The sequence below is a fragment of the Stegodyphus dumicola genome, chromosome 12, assembly GCF_044657685.1.
Source record: "Stegodyphus dumicola isolate Sdum_Otavi_A_Nest chromosome 12, ASM4465768v1".
Taxonomy (NCBI): Eukaryota; Metazoa; Arthropoda; class Arachnida; order Araneae; family Eresidae; genus Stegodyphus; species Stegodyphus dumicola.
In genome coordinates, this window is record NC_140779.1 from 63711165 (window position 1) to 63733547 (window position 22383).

A 22383-nucleotide genomic window follows, 5' to 3' on the forward strand; every position below is an offset into this window, starting at 1 on the left:
AGTGTAAACTGAATATACTTAATGGAATTAATAATTGGTGGAGTTGATTGCAGAATAAAATGCCTTAATTGCATGGTAAACAGTAGATCTTTTGAAGTTTTTCTATGTTGCGTAAAATGCATATTTAAATTTTTGATATTGATTGTCATATAAATGGCAATTACTGTTTTATTTTGCTCTTAAATGAATGGTTAGTAATAAAATTATGGATGAGACAACCTTTAATATGCGCTAGAATTTACAAAGTTTAATTTGGAGCTGATTTCAACAGGTAAATTTCATTTTACTGAATTTTGCGTAAAATAATACCAATGAACCATTGCAAATTATTTTCAGAACTTTTTTTTTAATCTAAAAGGGCTATTAGTTTTGAAATGTGACTTCATATTGTCAATCGTAAACTTGTTTCGCTTTTCATTCAAGTCTTGCCATTTGGCAAAATTTAACATATTTACCTTTAAAATCTAATATATTATTGACTAACAAGCCAAGCTATTTAAAAGCATTACACACAATTCTTAACAATGCTTTTTTTAATTTTTAATCTGATTGATTTAAAAGGTATTTAATTCATGATATATCTAATTGAAAACATTTTAATATTTTTACATAATTACATGATATATTTCTTCATTTTTCAAATATATAGAAGATATATAACTTTCTGGTGTCAGTATCTTATAAAATGTTTTGCTATTTCCACTGCCCCATTTGTATTGATAATCTATGCATTCATAAACTTTTAGTCTCTTTGAGTGACTGCTAAAATCTGAGGCCTTTCAGATTTTTTTTTTAATTGTGTGAGCAGAAAGATAGAATTTTAGAAGAGCTTCTTGAGTTACCTTTTGAATGATATAAAGAATTGTTAACATAATGTCAAATTTTTACAACTAAATATTAAACATATAAAAAAAGCCTGCAGCATTCTCATGTTACGAAAACATATTTATTTATTCTGAGGCTAGGAATTGATTTAGTTTTAAAAATACAATTTATTTCTTTTAACAATTTCCCAACTGTGTCATCAAAACACTATAAATTCCTTACATGTTTTAAAGAAAGATGATTCATTTATGTAAAGATTATTAAATGGCTAATTTTATTATTCAATTTTTAATACAAATTAACTGAAATTAGAAACTGATTTTGTAAAATAATTTAATTATGAATAATTCAATTTGGAGTCTATTGGATGTTTAAAAATGATCAAAAGATTTTTAATATCTTAAAAATAAAAGCAAAATTTTCAGTTTTAATATTTTGTATTAATAATTCATTTTAAATTCCTTGCTCAGTTTTAATATATTCACAAATTCAGATTTAAAAACAAAATAAGTTGTATAAATATTTTCAACATTTCTGATTTTTCCATAGCAACCATAGGAAAAGGATTTGAGACTATCTGTGTAAAAAAAGTAGGTTTTAGATCATCACACCTTCACATACTTTCACTGGAATTTTCCTCTGTATATATACTGGGATGTGACACTAAGCAGTTGAGAGTATGTATTTAAGAGGTTAAAGGGATATTGTAACTAGTGTTTCAAATCCTGATAACATCCCATACGCTGTCGGTGAGACGTAGATAGGATGTCCTAAGGATATACTGGGATGTGACATTAAGCGCTCAAGAGGATGAGTTTAGGAGGAAATTGGGATATTACGGGATGTCCTGAGGATGTAGTAAGTAGGACTTTAAATCCTAATAACCTCCCGCACGCTGTCGATGGGACTTGGTTAGGATGTCCTGAGGATATCCCGGGATGTGACATTAAGCACTCGGGAGGAGGTGTTTAGGAGGTTCGCGGGATATTCCGGGATGTCCTAAGGATGTGCGCATATCCCGCGAGCAACATCCTTGGGATATCCCAAGGATGTTTTTGTGCTATGTGGGCCTTCACCCCCTCCAAAAGAACAGTTATAAATAGTTTGAAAAGATCGATTGTAACTTTTAATCATTCTTTCCCTTCTAGTTCTTATATTAATTTTTGTTAGCTAAAATAGTTTTTATTTTCCTATGCATTAGCTTTCATCTCTATGCACGTAATGAGTTTACTAGCTCATTACATAGTGATGCTTGTTCTATCTTGTTTACGTAATACTGTTTACTCTTAATGCATATACGATGCTTGGATTTAACTTACTACTTTATGCTCACACCAAAGTATTGTATTTGTAACCAAGGCCATCTTGCATTAATAAACTCAGTTATGTTGTGCCATTCTCTTGGAGTTGTTCATGGGATTCTTGGAGTTGTTCATGTCCAATATTTTGATGGAAATGGAGAAATGAACGAGGGGATGACGATACCCGCTGAACACCGGTACGCAACGAGTGTGTCCTTGCTAATCGTAACTTGTGTTCCTCATTTGAACATAAAATGGCATAGTAAATAATGAAAGTACCAAATTTACTTTTTAAATATGTAATTTCAATGTACATTTTAAATAATTAAAAATGCTCATTGCCGTTTAAATGAAGTTACAGTAGTTCACCTTTGTTTTGGATACTTGTGTTTTTCAGTTTTATTTGCAAATATCAGTTACTAAATATTACCGAAATGACTTATTTTAAGTGTTTCTATGCCGCAAATGCTCTACGAGATTCGAAGCTCGTCTCGACGATGTAGGACCACTGTTACGGCACCAACGATAAGACACCAATTATATGGCGCCAACGATATGGTACCAGTGGTTACCATACAACTAATCACCGTACTAGACAGGATAACTTCAACCATGACATGTAAACTATAAATAGGAATTCTGCAGGCTCCGAACTCTATGAAACAAACCTTTCCAAATACGAAGAAAAATTACAGAAATATCTTAATGCCCTGATACCTTCGCGAGTAGTTTTCTTTCCCGTATGTTATCAATCATCTTTTTTTAAAAAACTTGCTTGTTTCAGAAAAGTTTATAAGATATTTCTCCCGCTTTCGTGCTGTCATGGTCAGCAAGCTCGGCGCGCTTTCGAGAGGTCCGAGATTAGAGTCCCGGCGAGGTCATTGCTCATTTTTCATCTCTCCTGCTCTCCGAAAAAAACCTAATGTCTCTACAAGTTATTCAAAATGTTTTGGGTAAAAAAAAAAAATAGTTTACCCGAAAATTTCTAAAAATGAACTTATATAAGTATTCGGGTACTTTGAACAAACAGTTGATATCTAATGAAAACATGAAAATACTTCGCTAGATATCCTTTAGCTAAAGTTACACTTTTCATGTACTTTGGCATTGATTTAACTTTTTTGAGTAAGAATATTCCATTCCTCCGTAAGAATTGCTTTTAACAGAGCTATTGAAAAAATGTGTTGTTTACCTATTCTTTTCTCCAACTAACTCTATATGTAATCTATATGACAAAATCCGAAGAATATGGAAAAGTTTTGAACACTTCAGCTGTATAAATAACCATAAGCTAACATTTAGGGCTGCATGTTTAGGATCGTTATATTGATAGAACTTGAGTGTCTTTTACATTTTACGTTTTCTTGTAAATGCTTTCAGATTTTCATTAGGAATATTTACATTTTTATGCTGATCCATGGAATTTTCTATAAAACGTATCCATTTCAGAAGCAGCGTGACATATCCTTACCAGTAATGCTTCCACCCACACGCTTAATAACAGGCAGTAGGTTCTTCGGATTCAATTCTTCATTTGGCTTTCGCTTCACAGCAATTTGTCTATCGAAACCAAATGTATTAAATTTTGACTCTTCTGCAAATATAACATTATTTCAATATGGTAAATCTTTGTTTACCATGAATTTTTCAAACGCCAGGTGTATTTTCACTGTTTTCTTGTTGAAGAATTTTCTTCTTGCTGATCATCCACTGCAGCCTTATGCTCCAATTTTCTTCTAACAATTTCAAGATTAACTTTTTATGCAATCTTCGCTTCTTAAGCGGCTGCAGGTTTTACAGCACTAATATTTTAGTTTTGCTAGATTTTTCATAGGATAAATCTGATTCTTTTGTGTTAGCTTGGATTGTGGCCCGGACTTCAGCTTATTTTGGACAGTTCCACGTCTATCGTTTTAATACATCAAAGATAGGTAAACCAAGATAGGCATCAAGGATCTTTTGAATATTTTGAGTACTTTTACCATCTTTAAAACAATGAATAGTTATATTTCGAAAAGTATTTATCATTAACTTGTAGTACTTTGCCTTCACTTCAGATATGGAATTGTTAACATATTTTGCTATTTTCAAGTGCAGACGTATTCTTCTAGTGTATTTTTATTTAATGTATTAATTAAAATTAATTATTAAATAAATTAATGTATTAATTAAAACGTAACAAGAAATATAGTCATCAAAAAAACATCTCAACAAAACGTTCGAGTGCCCGAATTACTAATACGTGAGGTTACTGATCAACACTTTTGGAGTAAATTATTTTATTGCAAAGAATAATTTTTAATCATGTTTATTTTGTAACAAGCAAATCTTAATATAGAGGAAACTAATATAGTAGAAAATAATTTGGTGTCTGTGCTTTAATATTTAGTACAAGATCTGTGCAAATAAATTTCGAAAACACAAGTGTCCGAAAGCAAATGTGAGCCACTGTATATAAGAAGTCTGCAGACGGTTGCAATCTGAATGGTACTACAGAACTTTATTATTCCATTAGATTTTTCTTTTGATGCAGACATACATAAGAACTAATCGAGATAGATATTATATGGAATTATAAATAATTAACAGCTTTGAATTCCTACCAGTTGCGGAAATTCTCCCTAAGAGGAATGGGGAAGGAGAATTTCAAGGTTTCGAGATGTTTTCGACCTCATGCTGATAAGTTGACCTCATGCTCACTAACTGTAAAGAGCAAATCGAGCGCCGTTTAAATCACAAGAGGCTCAAAATATTCAATTTAGGTCTGAAACACAATAAAATTAAAAGAAATGTTTTCTTATTCATATATATTAAATATAATATTGTATATTACACAGAATAAACGTGCTGCTATGTACTATATTAACAACATCAGAATAGTTAGAAAATAATACAGAATTTTTATTCGCGGAAATTTTAATACATAAAAATATACTAAATGATTTTACAATCGAAACGTGAAATAGCTTTTATGATGGCGACAGGAAAATGTTTTAAAAGCTTTGTCAATGACTGGGAGGAAATCCTCCGTCAGAAAGAGATTTCAAATTGCTGGGTTGCTAAGAAAGAAAGGTTTCTGAAGAACAAACTTTAAAACATGATAAACGTAAGAGTAAAATATAACCATATTTTGTTTCACATAGATGAAAGAATTTATATCTCGTCGATTGGTACACTGACTACCAATAAGTATTTGGACACCTATGCAATTGACGATATCAGCGGTCCTAAGGTACGTCACGGACTCCGCCGGTATATATCGTGTAGGAAACAGCATCGGCTTTAGTCGAATGCAAGATGCCTCGCAGTTCGGAGCTCTCTGATTTCGAGAAAGGTATAATTATCGGGTATCACAAATGTGGCCGATCCTTAAGGAACATATCTAGCGATCTGAAGTACCCAAAATCGACAGTGGCCTATGTGATTAAGAAGTGGAAGATGAGCGGTGATTGTCGGAATGTGCCCCGAGTCGGCAGACCAACGAAACTGGGAGATAGAGACCGATGCTGTCCAGAGAAATTCGGAAGAACCGCACCCAACCGATGGCCCCCATCCGCGAGGAGTTTCAACAGGCATCCGGGAGTATTGTTTAAATGAATACCATCCGTAAGGAAGCACATCTGCTTGGTTTTCATGGTCGTGCTGCTGCCCATAAGCCTTTGATCACAAAGTCCAACCGCGCTGCTCGGTTAATGTAGTGCAAAGCACATCGAAATTGGACCGTAGATCAGTGGAAACGGGTTCTTTGGAGTAACGAATCAAGGTTCACCCTTTACCGTTCAGGTGGCCGGGTCTGGGGTCTACCTGGAGAACGTCTCCTGCCAGAATGCATTGTGCCAACAGTCAAGTTCGGCGGAGGTGGAATTATGGTCTGGGGGTGTTTCTCCTGGTATGGGCTGGGACCCTTGGTCCCCATTTATGGTAAGCTCAATTCCGATGCCTACTGCACTATTTTGGATGACAATGTGCTTCCTACGTTGTGGCAGTTTTACGGGTTGGACCCCTGTTACTTTCAGGACGACAATGCCAGTTGTCATGTTTCGACGTTAACCAAGGCTTGGCATGGTGCCAATGGAGTTCATCGAATGGACTGACCTGCCCAGAGTCCAGAACTGAACCCTATCGAGAACCTCTGGGACGAGTTGCATCGCCGAATTCAGGGGCGCACTACCCGTGCAAAATCGGTGAAGGAACTTCTATGTCTTCTCCAAGCCGAGTGGAAGAAAATACCACTAGCTGTCATACAAAGACTTGTGGAAAGTATGCCCCGGAGGGTGCACGATGCAGGCTCTACCAACTATTGATTTTCTACCAACTACTGATTAATTACCTCTCGTGCAGGCTCTACCAACTATTGATTTTCAATAAAGTTAGTTTTTCTTTTCTATCACAGGTGTCCAAATACTTATTGGTAGTCAGTGTACCAGCTACTTTTCAGAGAAGAAATTTTTACCTGTCGCATAATGAAAACAATAAAATGTGATTTCAGATATTACAAAATAAATAAATAAAAGCGTGCAATAAAGATTTATATTAAAAAATGGGGAGTTACTTCATTTTATGGTTTAATTTTCTATTTCGTAAAGAAGAAAAAATCTCAGAAAGAACAAGTCTCCTTTTTAATATAAGCAAAAGTTCTAAATCCCTATCTATTAATAAGTCAAGAAATAGAAAGTAAATCCCCTATTAAAAATGACTTATTTATGTGGCCGAAATTAATTCCATAAATTTATTTCGTGCAGCAAAAGTATTTCGTTACTTCAAATGTTTTCTATGTATGAGACAGGATTTTCAGAATTGCATTCTTCACAAGACAAGCTGTTAATAATCTCAATTTATGCTTGCATTTGATTAAAACTAAAGTAGTAAAAATTCCCTTTTTCCAGCATTGGATTTTAACATTACCGATATTTTTATTACCCAGAATTCCCTGCGTCGCATTGCATTAAAATCTTTTGTTTCTGAGCATACTAAATAAATACTTCGATAGAATACGAATAAACATACTGTAAAGAAATAGTGTATTTATTTCTATGCCATTAATTATGCTGTTCATAGAAACTGAAATAGTAATATGAAAATATATATGATTAGTTCTGGTTTTATAAAACCATTTTGATAGAATGTATAACGAAATATAAATAGCAGTGTTCAAGGCTATGTTCTTGATTAAACCAAATAGTTAATTCGTCTGAATATTTGGTGTTTTACTGATTGAAATACATACATCAAGTAGTTGGAAGATCAGTGGTTCGAATCATGACGAGGACACAGTTGATGCCAATGCCAATGATTATACGTTACGGAGTGCCTATGGTTCAAAACCATGTACCTCCACATCAGAAAAATATCTAAGTAGTGAGCAGAAATAGGAAAATTGCATAATTGGTTATCATGATGCACACTAGAGGGAGCTAGCTACATTAGCTCGAGAAAGTTTAGGGATAGGAAAAATCAAGTTTTGATTTTTTTTTTGGAAGTTTTATGATTTTGAAATTTTTTTTGTATTTTTTAATTTTATATATTTTTTGGTATTATTATTATTTTTTTAATTTTATAACGCATAAATACGACACTAAAGCAAAAAGCGGAAAGGAAAGATTTTACAGATTAATAGGCTCATTGGCATATGACACTATAAGATGTAAGATTAAAGTAAAGATTAAATTTTCGCGACGAAATATTCAGGGCAGCGGGCATGATGATGCTTCTTGGCTATGAAAAAGATAAAAATGTTTCTATAGTGGTGCGCAAACTAAAATGTGATGATCAGTTATTGGTCATCACTTTCAATCTCTCTCAAATCTGCTTTTAAATGGAGGAGAATCTAAGGAATTTTCGCATTTCTCAATTCCTGTTCTCGTAGTGAAAGTATTTAAGTTATAATGCTAGCAAGTGGATAGATACTGAAGGCGTTCTCTTCTAGCCTGTAATCTCTGACTTCTCTTCTAGCCTAATAATAATAAAGTGTGTGTGTGATTATGGTAAAGCCTCGAGGGCTATCTGCCTAAGGGGAGGGATGCCTTCGTGGAGGACTTTCTAAGGGGAACTGGCTCGTATACACGTTACACATGGGGAAAACCACGAAAACGCCCATGCAGCCAGCCCGTTCGCGGGATTCGAACCTCGGACCGAACTACCAGTGTTGCCAGCAAAGCGACTTTACCGCTCGGCCGCTGGTGGGCTAATAATAATAAAGAGATATCTCTTAATAGCTAGAAGTAATAAAGCAATGCTAAATACCATGAAAAGAAATAAAGTATATATTCAGAAGTGTATTCCTGATCTCTTTCATAAACGCATTCAGTTTTCTATTTAGAAAATATAGAACTTTGGAGGAAAAATAGGTTTTAGTGCGATAATTGATTTTTAACCTCTTCAGAACAAATTTTTTAAAGTGCAAGAAATTTTTTGAATTTGTTTAATTAGGTTTTATTTATTTCCTACTGCCAGCAAAACAAAATTGAAAACAGGAAACAAAACTGGCAAAGCAACAAACAAAAAAAAAAAAAGAAAGAAAGAAAGAAAGAAAGAAAAAGTGGGTGAAAGAAGAAAAGGAAAGGGTAAAAGAAAAGAAAAAATGCCCACATAATGTGGACGCTGGATATTAATAACAAACTAGAAATCAATACATTTCATAGTTTTAGAGAAAGCATACCACCTTTTTACATTTTTTTTTTTTCCTAAATGCAACGAGTCCGTCTCATACAATTTTTATCATCATATCTCGGAATATTTTCAAATTCTATTTTTTTTTTTTAATTTATTGACTTCCACAGTCTAGTCTGATTTCAGAAGCAAAGCAATAGTTATCAAATAGGCTCGAATACATTGGTTATCATAAATTAAGGAAAAATCACAAAAATAGCGATAACTCCCTCAAAAATAAGCCAAACCATGTAAAATTTGAATATGTTGCCAAGTAAGAGTAGCTGAGTAAAACTGCAGAATGCAAATTAGTGGCGCTGCACTCGGAATACGTCATCTGAGAGGAGACTAAAAGTCCATGTTTGAAAGCCAGCTGTTTTATTTAGCCAGGTATTTTACTGTGATAGTGACATCAGAAATGTGAGATAGCCAATTCGTAACAATGACATCCAGGCATCATTTGTCTGCAGAACTACGATGGAAAGCCATTGGGAGACTAGAGGCAGGATAAAGTCAAAAAGAAGTGGCCAGATGGCTAAATATGAGTCCTTCTGTGGTTCATAGGCCTTGGAGGCGATTTCAAACCACAGATTCGGCATGTAGGAGGTTAAGCCAACGACGGCCAACTTCTACGACGAGCGCCGATGACCGATATTTGACATTAAGCGCACACAGGAAAGAACCGCTACTCCGACTCTTCTTCGATCCTCCCTTGCTGCAGTCACCGGAAGGTTGGTGTCAACGTCAACTGTGCGTAGAAGGCTTCACGAAGGTGGTCTGCATGCGAGACGACCAGCCATTTGCGTGCCGCTCACGTCACGCCATAGGAGGGACCGTTTGCAGTAGGCACGACAACATGTCCACTGGACGCCTGATCAGTGGAGGGCTGTTCTCTTTACAGATGAGTCCAGGTTTAGTCTATAAAGCGATAGTATGCGTTATTTGATATGGAGAAAACCTAGAACCCGTTATCATCCGTGAAAGAGATGCATACGGAAAAGGCAGTGTCTGTGTTTGCGGTGGCATCTCTTTGGGTGGACGCACAGACCTCCATGTCTTTCCATGGAGAACCGTGAATGCTCGAATTTATAGAGATGACATCCTTGATGTTTATGTGTGCCCATATGCCAGGGCAATAGGTGATGCTTTCCTGCTACAGGACGATAACGCAAGACCACACAGGGCTCGCATCGTAGATGATTATCTTCAACAGGAAACAATTATGCGCATGGAGTGGCCAGTTCGATCCCCGGACTTGAATCGTATCGAGCACGTTTGGGATGCTTTAGAGACGTCTAGCTGCTCTCAATCCGCTCCCTCAGACCATTGCCGCGCTTGCAACTGCTTTGCAAGAGCAGTGGCTCTCGCTTCCTATGGAACTGATAGACCGCATAATTGAAAGCATCACGCATCGCTGTGTTGCTTCTAGAGGAGACCATATTCCATATTGAAAGTACTTTTCCTATAGCAAACTGACACCTTCGATTTGTTCATTTTATACATGTGCTAATTTCTATACTACCATAATTGTCTGGTAATTTTTTTAGTAATCGTGATTTTTCCTTAATTTATGATAACCAGTGTATTATCAGCATTACTATACAAAGAATTTTTTTAAAATTTTTATTGTTGAGAGATTCTGTAGAGTTCTCCAACAGATTTTTTTTTTTTTAATTATTATTACTTAAATTAGTATTCGTTGCAAAGAACAAAACAAAAAAAAAGGGGGGAAAATACTATTACGAATTTTTCACATATGTAAATAATTTTAGTGAAATTGTAATATTTTTTGTATAATGTAACATTAAATGCTTAGAAGAGACGAAGCTCTAACGTAAAAATAAGATTACAAGGTCAAGTCTATTTAACACTTAGGTACACATGGCCATCTCGCTATATTGGCGAGACAGCCATAGACAAACCGTCGCCACGCTGCCGATGGTTTGTCTCTAAATTTGGCGAGAAATCGCCAAAAGTAGCAAGACTTGGGAACTATTTGGCGACATTTTGGTCCGGTCCCTGTATAGCTGTGGTACTGTTATTGCATAACTGTAATCGATGCCTATGTGTAACTGTAACCATATCGGGCCTTCATATGCCTTCCTGTAATTTAGAGAAGTGGTAAGTACTGGAGATTTTTCAGCGGCCTGGGGAAAAAACTACGTAAGACCGGGGAAGAGGATCAGTTTACTGAGTATCTCAGTTTTACTGAGATATCTCCGTTAAGCTTTGCTCTTTACATGCGCTTTGCGTTGCGTTGTGTTTAGCATTCTTAGTAGTTTGAAGTGTAACTACTGAATGTACTCTGTGATACTGAGAAGAATTGTACAAATATTTTTATCAAAAGTTCCAAAACTGTAAAGTGTTGCTTTTGGTAAAATAATTTTTATAAAGCTTATAAAGTAATTCTCCCACCTTCTTAGCGTGCTTTCATGGTGTAATGGACAGTACGCTCGGAGCATATTCGAGAGGTTCGAGTTCCGGCGAGGGCATTGCTCATTTTTTATGTCTTCTGCTTAAAATAACCTAATGTTTCTACAAGCTACCATAGTTTCTGTGTGCATTTAATCTATTAGTTATCTATTATCAACTGTGTGCATTCAATCCTACGCACGCACCAATACTAAACTTACACATATGTACGAATGTTCCTGAAGTGTTTAATTACATATTTTATGTTGATTATCAGAACTGAGTGACAAATAAAGGTTATTAAAAGAGCTAGATTTCTGAATGTCCCCCCCACCCCGTAAAATAAAGAGGATGGTTTAAACCGACAGTTTTGGTTTTATTTATATCAGCTTATTTCCCAACTCTTTACACTTTAAATAAAAATATGCAGTAGATTTCTGATTGAAGATGTAATACAGTGGATGATTTGATTAACTCAAAATCCGTCCGAAATTCAATTAAAAAACACTTCACTTCTATAACAATTTTAAAAAATTGAAAACAGAAATAACCCATATTATAATTAAATAAAATTATTAACTATAATTTTACCAGAATTTTGAAACACTTAAATTTGCTGAATAAGTTCATTTATTAAAAGTAAACTAAATCAGCGCTCAAAACAAGAACATACTTCGGAAAAAAAATTTTTAGGCCAAAACGTACGTTAGCCCAAATGGACTGTTAGTCTCGAAACGGTTTTGCATTGGGCTAACGGGACTGTTAGTCTCGAAACGGGATTACTATAAAGGGCGTATCACTTTTCAAATTGCTGCCACCAAATATTATTTTTTAAGAAATTAAATACTGAAGAATCTGCATGAACGTATGAATGTTTTTCGCAGTGTGAAAAAACGACGGTACCTAGAGACTCGAATTTTGAATTTCGAGTTGGTTTTATTATCTGTTTCATATTTTGTAAAACGTTAACGAATTTGTTATTAACAAACTCAAAGATCTGAAAGCGAGCAGTGCCAATACTAAACAAAATAAAAAATTTTATCTCCAGCATGCGAGACTGTCTATCGAAAATTCTAAATATATGCTGTTTTTAAATATCAGGTGATTTTATTATTGAATTGAATTTTATTTGGCGTAAGTGCAAAGACTGTAATATTTAATAAATAAAGTCAACACACAAAGCCTTAATATTTAGAAGACATTTTTTTAATTTTTTTCTAGAAAAACCACACATTGTTTTGATAAACTGAGAAAAAATATAAAAATATATGCCAACACTTAACACTGCATTGGGTATTCTAAATTCTGTTAAATTAAACATTTTATTTTTTGTTTTGCTGTTGAATTGTATTAGCTGTTGCGTAAGCATGAAGAAAATGATGCTTAACAATGAAACTAAACAAGGCAAAACAAATGGATTATCAGGAGTGAATGAAGTAGTTTACAATGCAGACTGCGAGCTGAGCGAGAGCATTAAAAACCTTTGATGAACCTTTTGGGGAGACCTTTAAAATCCGAAACTTTTGAGATTTTTTTTTTATGTATATTATTCTCGTATTTCGATAGAAATTAATGGGAAGCAAAAGATTAATAGCTGTGGACCTAGTGTGAGGTTATATGCATACAGAGCACGAGATAAGTATAACCTAATTAATTTATAAATTTACCTTAAGATGGAATGAAAAGATAATAAAAGATGAAATGAACATTATAGCTGGTAATAAATGAAACTGGCATAAGGAAGCGATAACCCCACGACTAAGATAAGTCGACAAATAGTTCAGGTAATAATCAACAATTCACAGTCTTTACATTTATCGCTGGATCTGGGAACAAGATCAAGATTCACAGATGCTGGTGGATTCCTATAACACCACTGAGAAAAATTATCCTTCCAACATCATAGAAGGCAAGTCAACGCCGTTTTGGCATAATAGCTCGTCAGCTTTGCTTACGGAGAACACGTCTGTTCTCTTCCATGTCTGGAAATCGTCTCTACTCCATTGCACGCTGCGCTGCTGGCTGCAACTCAGATGACTTCAGACCTCGCTGGCTATTTGCTGACTATACCCACACTAATTTATTTTTAAGATTTAGCAATTAATTTTTAACAGAGGAGCTAACAATGTTTATATATTCCAAATTATGTGCAATAAATCACGTACTGTTGCGGATAAAAACAATTTCTAAACACTGTGACATCATCTGCGATCACTGCTGTTGTACCAAACATTTTGTATTTCTCGTACAAATTTTGCTTTATTCTGATGTTTTGAAATAGTAAATTTTCCATCATTTCGCAATAAATAAAATTAAGTTAAAAAAAATCCGGTTGATTCATCATCAGTTAATCGGGAGTTAACTGCATATACTTATAGAGTGGCAGATGGATACATACAACCATCTAATTCAATATTTCGTTTCAGCAATTTCCAAAAATTATTTATGTTCTTTGTTACCTTAGATATAGATGTTACTTCCCAGCTTTCTGTTTTCAATTTTCTCTTAAGCTATAAAATACAGGTCTTTGCTCATTATCTTTATGATTATATCTTTATGATTATATCTTATCGTAGGTAAACCTGCATGTGAATTTCCAGGAGAACCGGCGCATGGGCATGTGGTTCCAACAAAGTTTCATTACGATATTGGAGAAATGGTTACAGTGCAATGTTTGGAAGGATTTCGCATTCTTGGAGCGCCACGATTACGTTGCACCTCCACAGGGCATTGGTCGAGCCCCTTGGCTCACTGTCGACCCATCCTTCATCATTCATGACCAACCAGCAAGTGACATGTCGTCGCACAATAATCTTAAAATATCAGTTGTGGTTATCAACTCACTTATTAGCTCCTTCGAGAAACGGCATTGCAAAACTCTTTACTGAATGCTCATACGCACCTCTATTTCGAAGTTTATTTATATGTTTAAAAAAATTCTGTCTTAATCTATTCTCATATAATTAAGTCAGTTGACATAACATATATTATTTCCCTCTGCATCAGTAGAGAGTTGTAAGAGGTACTCGTTGAAAGGATTAATATGTGAAGAATGGGGACATTAGAAGCCGATAAAAAGTTTCGACGATTTGTAAGAGAACTAAGCGAACGCAGTATTTAACACAAAATAACTCCCAAAGTAAACAGTCACAAAATCTTCCATTAAGTCCGAGGCTGCTTTCTTGTTTGAGGTCAATGTTTACTTTCGAGTTGACGGTGAATTTGCATTTTTCATTGACATTTTCCTCAGAGTTAAGCTTCAGCCTTTCAGCCTTTTAATAATTTCTAATTGAAAAGGTAAAAAATATTGCTGTCAAATTTAATTAGAGAGACAAATTAAGAGCTCATTTTCATAAAAATATGAGAAAAAATTGTATTTATGCCATGTTATCATTCTCATTTGACGAATGGGATTTTGCATACTTTTGGCTGTTAGACACTTCGAAAGAAAAGTTCTATTATATTTTAAAGCAAATCCATCAATTTGAAAACGATTAGTTTTTTATTTTAAATTCAGTGTCTCAAAGTCGAGACTCACCTTTTACACTAAATACAAGTTTTTATTTTTCAAAAGGACCTTAAATTGTATAGCCAATAAATAATTAATAAATACTGGATAAGTTAAATGTTACATAAATTAAACTTCATATTCTAGGCACCTGTTATATAAAAATTTTTCAACTATTAAAATTGAACTGCCTATAAATCTCTACAGCACAATCATCGTCAAACACCCTTTAACTGATTTTTCTCTCGCAACATTTGGCTTATTTTACTTAAAAAAAAAAAAAAAAAAAATCAAACCATGGGAGCCAGTGGTAACTGACAGAACAGTGAGCATATGAATGTGTTAAAATTTTCTGTGAATAACATTTAGATCTCATAGTAGCACTAAACTAAGAAAATATAGACAAAGGAAATGGCTACAATATTACCAAAGAAAAATACCTTTTAAACAATTTCATTTATTACTACAGTAGTGTCCCCAAAATCGTGAAAATAACAAGGCTTCTTGTAGCACCAGAAAGAAAAGCAATGGTCAAGTATGACACGTCAGATTTTGTTTAACCAGTTCTCAAAGAGATTCACTCTCAAAATCACAGAAATTAAGTCTAAACTGTACTTGAACAACACATCGCGATATTCTATAATTAATCACTGTAAAATACTGCAGTGGTCATTAGATTCATCTGCAAATTTTGTTGCTATGGGCATCAATAGCAGCAAATCATGGTAACTCTTCAAATCCAGACTTACCTTGGAACTAGAGCTATTTGAGAATGATTTCATATTTACAAACGAAAAATTTCACATAACCTATAACTTCTTTAATGTTCCAACAGTTTTTTTTCTTTTATTTTAATATAACAACCGGTTCAACATTAAGATTCATCCATATTTAGTGGTTGATGTTTAAAAATTATATTTAATTATCCACTCTAATCCGATTCTAGTGTTTTGAAAAGCCAAACTCAAAAACAAATACAACAATTTCATCTCAGTATATTCTAAAGATTGTACTCAAGCTTCAAGATAATCATAGATGACATTGTTGTCTTACAACTCCCCACATTCAGGGTCTGCCATCAGACTAAATTCACAAGGCCTAGGCTAGGAGCCCCAAGCTATTTGGTATCCCAGAATCATGCCATACTTCCTCAAAATCATGTTTTTGCCTCCTATTTTGATGTCAAAGGGTCCCTTGAAAGAGCCCTGAGTCTGGAATCAAAGACTGGTTTAATTATTTAACTTCCTTGGATTAATTTAAGTAAGCCACTACTCACTGCCTTATTTAAGGTTTGTTTTGAGTCTAAGAACCAATCCTGGATCATTCTGGAGCCAGTTCTGGGCTACAGTGAACGATCGTTATCTAAAAATCTTCAACTCCCGAACTGTAACTGCTATTAGAAAGTCAACAAAATAATGGAAAATTTAGTTTATTAAAACATCGTATTGTGAGAAAAAAATTAATACATCTATTATTATAAAACTGCACTAGAACAATTAAAACGTAGTTTTGGGAAATTATAATTTAATTTTAGATAAATAATGCAAAATTAATCTTCTAATTTGCATTAAATCAAACACCTTTTACATGTTTATGCATTGAATAGACGAGATAAAAAGAATTTGGCTAAGGTGAAGAAAAGCTTTCTATTTGATTAAAAATAGATGCCACCTCAAATGCAGTCAAACCAGAAATAACCAAATCCTGTTTGATATTCGTCATATTGGATATATATAAAAGTACAAAAATAGATGTCCATATTTGAATTCATAACAGTAAGAGGGTAAATGGATGATGTGCTTATTAATGATGCCAAGTAACAATGTCACAAATGTTACAAATCCCGAGCACAAGATGTAATATAGTCAAAGGGAAAAAAGGTCGGTTAAAAATAAATTTTCTTTAAAGTTATATAAACCTAAATGGGCTGAAATAAAAACAGTAAGGTATGTAAAAACAAGAATCAACTGTATAAATTTATGTACTGTATTCCTTTGTGTTTCTAATGACTATTATGTATCACATAACAATAATCTCAAAAGTAAAATTTTTGTTATCATTTTGATTGTCTTACTTTAAACCATTATTATGTTGCCATTTATATTTTTGGATATGTCATAAACTATAATCATGCACTGATGTATTTGCTGTTCATAAACAGTCAGTCACATATGGTGTTAAATATTAACAATATGTTGTATGTGTGATTTAAATATAAATTATTCTTCAGAAAATAATTTTGTTACACTTACTTCACTGGATAATCACTAAAATATTGTTTGTTACATATGGGTAATGAGCTAGAGGATTAATTACTTGTCGTAACAGAATCGCATAAGAAATCATGGAAAAATTTTATAAAGTGCATGTAATAAATACCAATAGTAGATCTTGACCTGAAAGAACACCAATGCACAATTTAAAATTATGCAAAAATAGCAACCTTAGTCTGGGTAGATTTTGAAAGGAACTCTATCGATTTTGAGGCTGTTAGCTACTATTTAGCTAATCTTAACAAGCTCTCGATATGTTGAGTATGAAATCAGTTTTGGGATTTACAAAATTGCAAAAATAGTTCAAAACAAAATGTTTACATCCTGCTTTAAATAGATAGCTTTTGTGTTCTCCTTTCAGTAAACATTATAAAAGGTATCCTATAAATGTTGCGACAAACTTCTGGGGAAGGTAGGGCAGATCATAAGGATTAAGAATTGCAGAGAAACCCATGCCCAGAAATGTCAAGGGTAAGTGGTAGCAGAGGTAGAAGATGGGAAAAGAAACAAGATGGATTAATTTGAAACATTTATTGGTCATGAATACAAATGGTGTATGACAGCTTGAATGTTATAACAGATGCTCGAAGTTTGCACCATCAGACACCAAACATGCCTGATACTGATAGACTATTGACTGCCGGACATGTTAAAACACACCCTGAGTTTCTTTGATTGTAGCAGCTGTGCAGGCGAGTCTTGCCAAGAGATCCATTTCAAAGACAACAGGATCATGATACATGACACTTTTGATGGCTTCCCACAAAAAGAAATCAAGGCTGGATAAATCTGGTGAGCATGGGGGGCCAGGGAACTGGTCCTCAACACCTAATACATCGATGTGGGAAGCAAAGGTGCAAACCAACTGTGGTATGGTTGATGTCTGTCGGAGAAGCATTCTTGATAAACGTGTGCAGCGGTTCGTCCATTACCCTCAGCTATCTCATACATTGCATTTTCTGCAAGCTCCCGGTTTATATAGCGTTCCATGTTCTTCATATGGTACCTACTGCTTGAATGAGGCAATCCTCAGTTTCCACTAGCACTCTCCTATACAGAACCCCTAGGCAGCGTACAATGACGTTTCTGGGCATGAGTTTCCTATGGAACTCTTAATCCTTATTATGTGCCCTGCCTTCCCCAGAAGTTTGTCATAACATTTACGAGACACCTTGTATATTACATGGTTAATGATATTTTACAAAGTTGTTTTGTCATAACAGTTAGGAATTTTAGTTTCACAGCACATGCTACTGTTCACTGTTTATTATCTTTTGGCCATTGTTTTTCCTATAACTAAAGAAACTCTTGTAGATTTTGATAATATTTATTAGGTTCTCCAGTTTGATTTTTAACAGGTGCTACCAAATGTTTTGTGCAAACATCTCTAAATATTTATCCCAGTCAATGACATTTTTGTTACAAATGCTTAACTGTTTTTCACATCTTCTGAATGATGCTATTTTTCTAACCAACAATAAATAAAAATATAAAGCAATCAAAAAGAAATTTTTGATCCATAAAACTAATCTTTGTTATGGATGCTCTCCACAACATCATGTAAACTCATTCTAAAGTTTCATTTGATGACTGTTCTCATAAAACTTATGATAGAACTTTCATTTCTTAGAAGAGCAAAGCAGCATCTTTTCTAGCCAACAGTAAACTCAAAATAATTAGTATGCTTACAGATGAAATATAAAATTAAAAAAGCAAATACAATTTCACTATAACAAAGAACAAACATGAGAAGCTAATACAGAGACATGTGGAAAAGGTTGCCACATTAGAAGCCATGAAGATTAACATTGCAACACATTTATCATATTTCTTTAGAGATCTATATGTACCAATTATATGCTTCATTTTTAATTTTAATTACACAACATAAATGTTTTATTAATGTATATTCAGCTCTTACATGTTCTGTGATCTTTAGGGTCTTGAAAGTGATTTAGAAGTTGATTTTGTTATGAAAATCCTCAAAACACTTTGACACATTCAGTACCACTAATGACTGCAGATCAGCTAGCAAGTCAGCTATGCATATGAATGTGTTAATGATTACTAATGGCATGCTAATGTGCTAATAATAAAAAAAAAAAAAAAAAAAACCTTAAAAGGTTTGCTGAACAACTAAAATGTTCTATTACTTAAAAAAAATATGAAAATGTAAAACATTTGCTAATATTTAAAAATTTATGTATATATATTTTATACTTACCAGCAAAGTGAATGGATATTATGTTTAACATACACTAAAATTATAAAAAGAAAAATTTCAAATATTATGCAGTCGAAAAAATACGTAATTTCAGAGACTAATGTGGAAATTAAATTAGATTTTCCTGAACAGCTATCGAATGAATGCTGTACTCAGCAGTTTGTTAACCAAAAAAAAAAAAAAAAATATTTATTGCAAATTTATTAAAATATTTACATAATTAAGCATAAAACATAAAAATGTCAACTTTTTGATTCATTATGGATTTCTGTTGGATTTAAGATATCTTCACTATTAGATAACATTCTTTGCTTTGCTCTGTTTGCATCAGAAGGAGCACAGAAACCTTTCCTAGTTGGAACATTACTACTGAGAGCTTCAGTCCAGTCTTTAGTTTCATGATACTTCAAAAGGATGTCAAACACTAAATGAAGATTAAATATTTCTTGATACCAGAAAGGGTAACACACAAATTTAAAAAAAAATGAAAAGAAAATTTTAAGAATGGCAATGAAATGAAAATAAAATAACATTATTAAATATAATTTCTTTGAATAAAAACTAAACTAAATAAACTTCTGTAGGTTTTCATGTGTAAATGCATGCATTAAGTTTTTTTAATGATTATATAATTAATAACATAATATGATTCAATAAATAATATGATAAACATTATTAAATATAAATGGTGTAATACCATTAACTATAGTTTCTATGACTAAAAATTAAATCTAATGTTACCTCTGATTTGCCTATTAAGTTCATATGCAGATATAAGCTTCCAACCCCAATCTGAATATTTGTACATATGTATATCCTTCGCTAACTGTAATATTGGGTTGGCAACTAAGTAATTGCGATTTCACTCATAGATGGCTTCAGTTGAATTTTTAGGGTTGCAGACGTAGTACAAATGTAAAACACATTTTGTTATTTGATAGTTGGCAATTCAGCTGTCAAACAGTAAAAAACGTTTTTTGATCGGTTGCGTAGTTTTCGTTTTGCGTTCGTTTAAAAATGGAAAATCAAAAGGAACATTTTCGTCATATTTTGCTTTTTTATTTCCGCAAAGAGAAAAACGCATCGCAAGCTCATAAAAAGTTATGTGCTGTTTATGGTGATGAAGCCTTAAAAGAACAGCAGTGTCAAAATTGTTTGCCAAATTTCATTCTGGTGATTTTTTACTCAAAGATGAAAAACGCTCTGGTCGTCCAGTTGAAGTTGATGATGACCTAATCAAAGCAATAATCGATTCGGATCGTCACAGTACAACACGTGAGATTGCAGAGAAGCTTCATGTATCACATACATGCATTGAAAATCACTTAAAACAACTTGGCTATGTTCAAAAACTCGATACATGGGTTTCTCACAAACTGAAAGAAACGCATTTAACGCAACGCATTAACAGCTGCGATTTGCTAAAGAAACGTTATGAAAATGATCCATTTTTAAAACGACTGAAAACTGGCGATGAAAAATGGGTTGTTTACAACAATATCAAGCGGAAAAGATCGTGGAGCAGGGCAGGTGAACCAACTCAAACAACATCAAAAGCTGATATTCATCAAAAGAAGGTTTTGTTATCTGTTTGGTGGGATTACAAAGGAATTGTCTACTTTGAACTCTTACCACCCAACCGAACGATCTATTCTGATGTCTACATTGAACAACTAATGAAATTAAACAATGCAGTTGAAAAAAAGCGGCCCGAATTGACAAATCGAAAAGCTGTTGTATTCCATCATGACAATGCAAGGCCACACACATCTTTGGTCAAGCGGCAAAAATTATTGGAGCTTGGTTGGGATGTTTTGCCACATCCACCATATAGTCCTGACCTTGCACCATCTGATTACTTTTTGTTTTGATCTTTACAAAATTCCTTGAATGGTAAAAATTTCAATAATGATGATGATGTCAAATCGTACCTGATTCAGTTTTTTGCTAATAAAAACCAGAAGTTTTATGAACGTAGGATTATGATGCTGCCTGAAAGATGGCAAAAGGTCATTGATCAAAATGGGCAATACATTACAGAATAAAGTTATTTAGTTCCATGAAAAAATTGTCTTTGACTTTCTAAAAAAAATCCGCAATTACTTAGTTGCCAACCCAATATTTCCAGCTAGTATTACATTTAAAAATTTTTAATCATAAGCAATTAGCTCTTTAAGGTAATTGCAGATTTTTTAATTCATATTTTCATTTAATATGAATTTCCTTTATCTGTGAATTGATTCGCATTACAAAAATTATATGTAAAATTTATTTACAAATGCCACCTCTAACCATGCTCTTAACTGGAAAAAAAAAAGCATAATAAATAACATATCTACATTCAATAAAAACATTCTTGATTTCAAATGGAAAAAAAAAGGGGGGGAAGAAATATGTGTGGATTTAATTTACAAAAATTGTATTTGGCTGTTTTATAATCAACATTCCAAGACACATTTTAATCAATATTATTGTTTCATTGCATTCTATTGTAAAGAATAAAATGTTACAATTTTGTTTTACCTATCAGAGCTTTTTTGAGGGAAGGGGTTTCATTGCTTTCCTTTAACTTGTGAAAATGCAAATGTATTTTAATCTGTAAGTTACATCATACCTGCATATTTAATTTTCAAATTTTGTTTTGTGTGCTTCCATTTAAATAATCCAGGAGCTACCATTGGCTAGAGATATTATTGGCAACCTTATCAATAAACACAGCTTCACGGCCATTTTATTACACCCAAAATAAATATAAATACAGAAATTCATAGAAAAGAACACATGAAAGATGCATTTCTAGTTGCAATTGATAGAATTCAACTAATGTGAGTTCATGCCAGAAGCATGTAAACTAAATAGCTACTAGAAGAGGAATACACGATTCTTCAGACTAACATCTGTTTTGTAAAGTTTTCTCCTTAAGATATTCTTCTGTTGCAATGCCATTTTGATGTTCTGGTAATAATAAAATATAATTTCATTTCATAGTTTTCCAAAAAAATCTTTGAGTATAAAAACCTTTTTTTGCCACTTAATTTAATTTTAACTCATAATTATTTGGTAACTGCCAAATCATGTAATCTATAGCAATTCTTAAAAAAATTCAGCTTCTCAGCAAATAATAATTATAATAATTAAAGATGTTGAAGGAAAAAATATTGAACTGATCTTCACCCTTCCCGCTTGTTCATA

The 22383-nt window shown here is 33.4% G+C and overlaps 2 protein-coding genes across 4 annotated transcripts in view; one reads left to right on the forward strand and one right to left on the reverse strand.

Annotated features, from left to right (window-relative positions):
* Nucleotides 1–16925, forward strand: part of LOC118200031 (locomotion-related protein Hikaru genki-like) — a 292672-nt gene extending 275747 nt beyond the window's left edge. For both annotated transcript variants that reach the window (XM_085806489.1, XM_085806488.1), the window contains one exon: nt 13763–16925. In XM_085806489.1, coding sequence (XP_085662615.1) covers nt 13763–13965 — 203 coding nt within the window. In that variant the 3' untranslated portion in view covers nt 13966–16925. The remainder of the gene's footprint in view (nt 1–13762) is intronic.
* Nucleotides 16926–19373: 2448 nt separating this feature from the next.
* Nucleotides 19374–22383, reverse strand: part of LOC118200028 (uncharacterized) — a 56404-nt gene continuing 53394 nt past the window's right edge. For both annotated transcript variants that reach the window (XM_085806490.1, XM_085806491.1), the window contains one exon: nt 19374–19615. In XM_085806490.1, the coding sequence (XP_085662616.1) occupies nt 19434–19615 (182 nt within the window). In that variant the 3' untranslated portion in view covers nt 19374–19433. The remainder of the gene's footprint in view (nt 19616–22383) is intronic.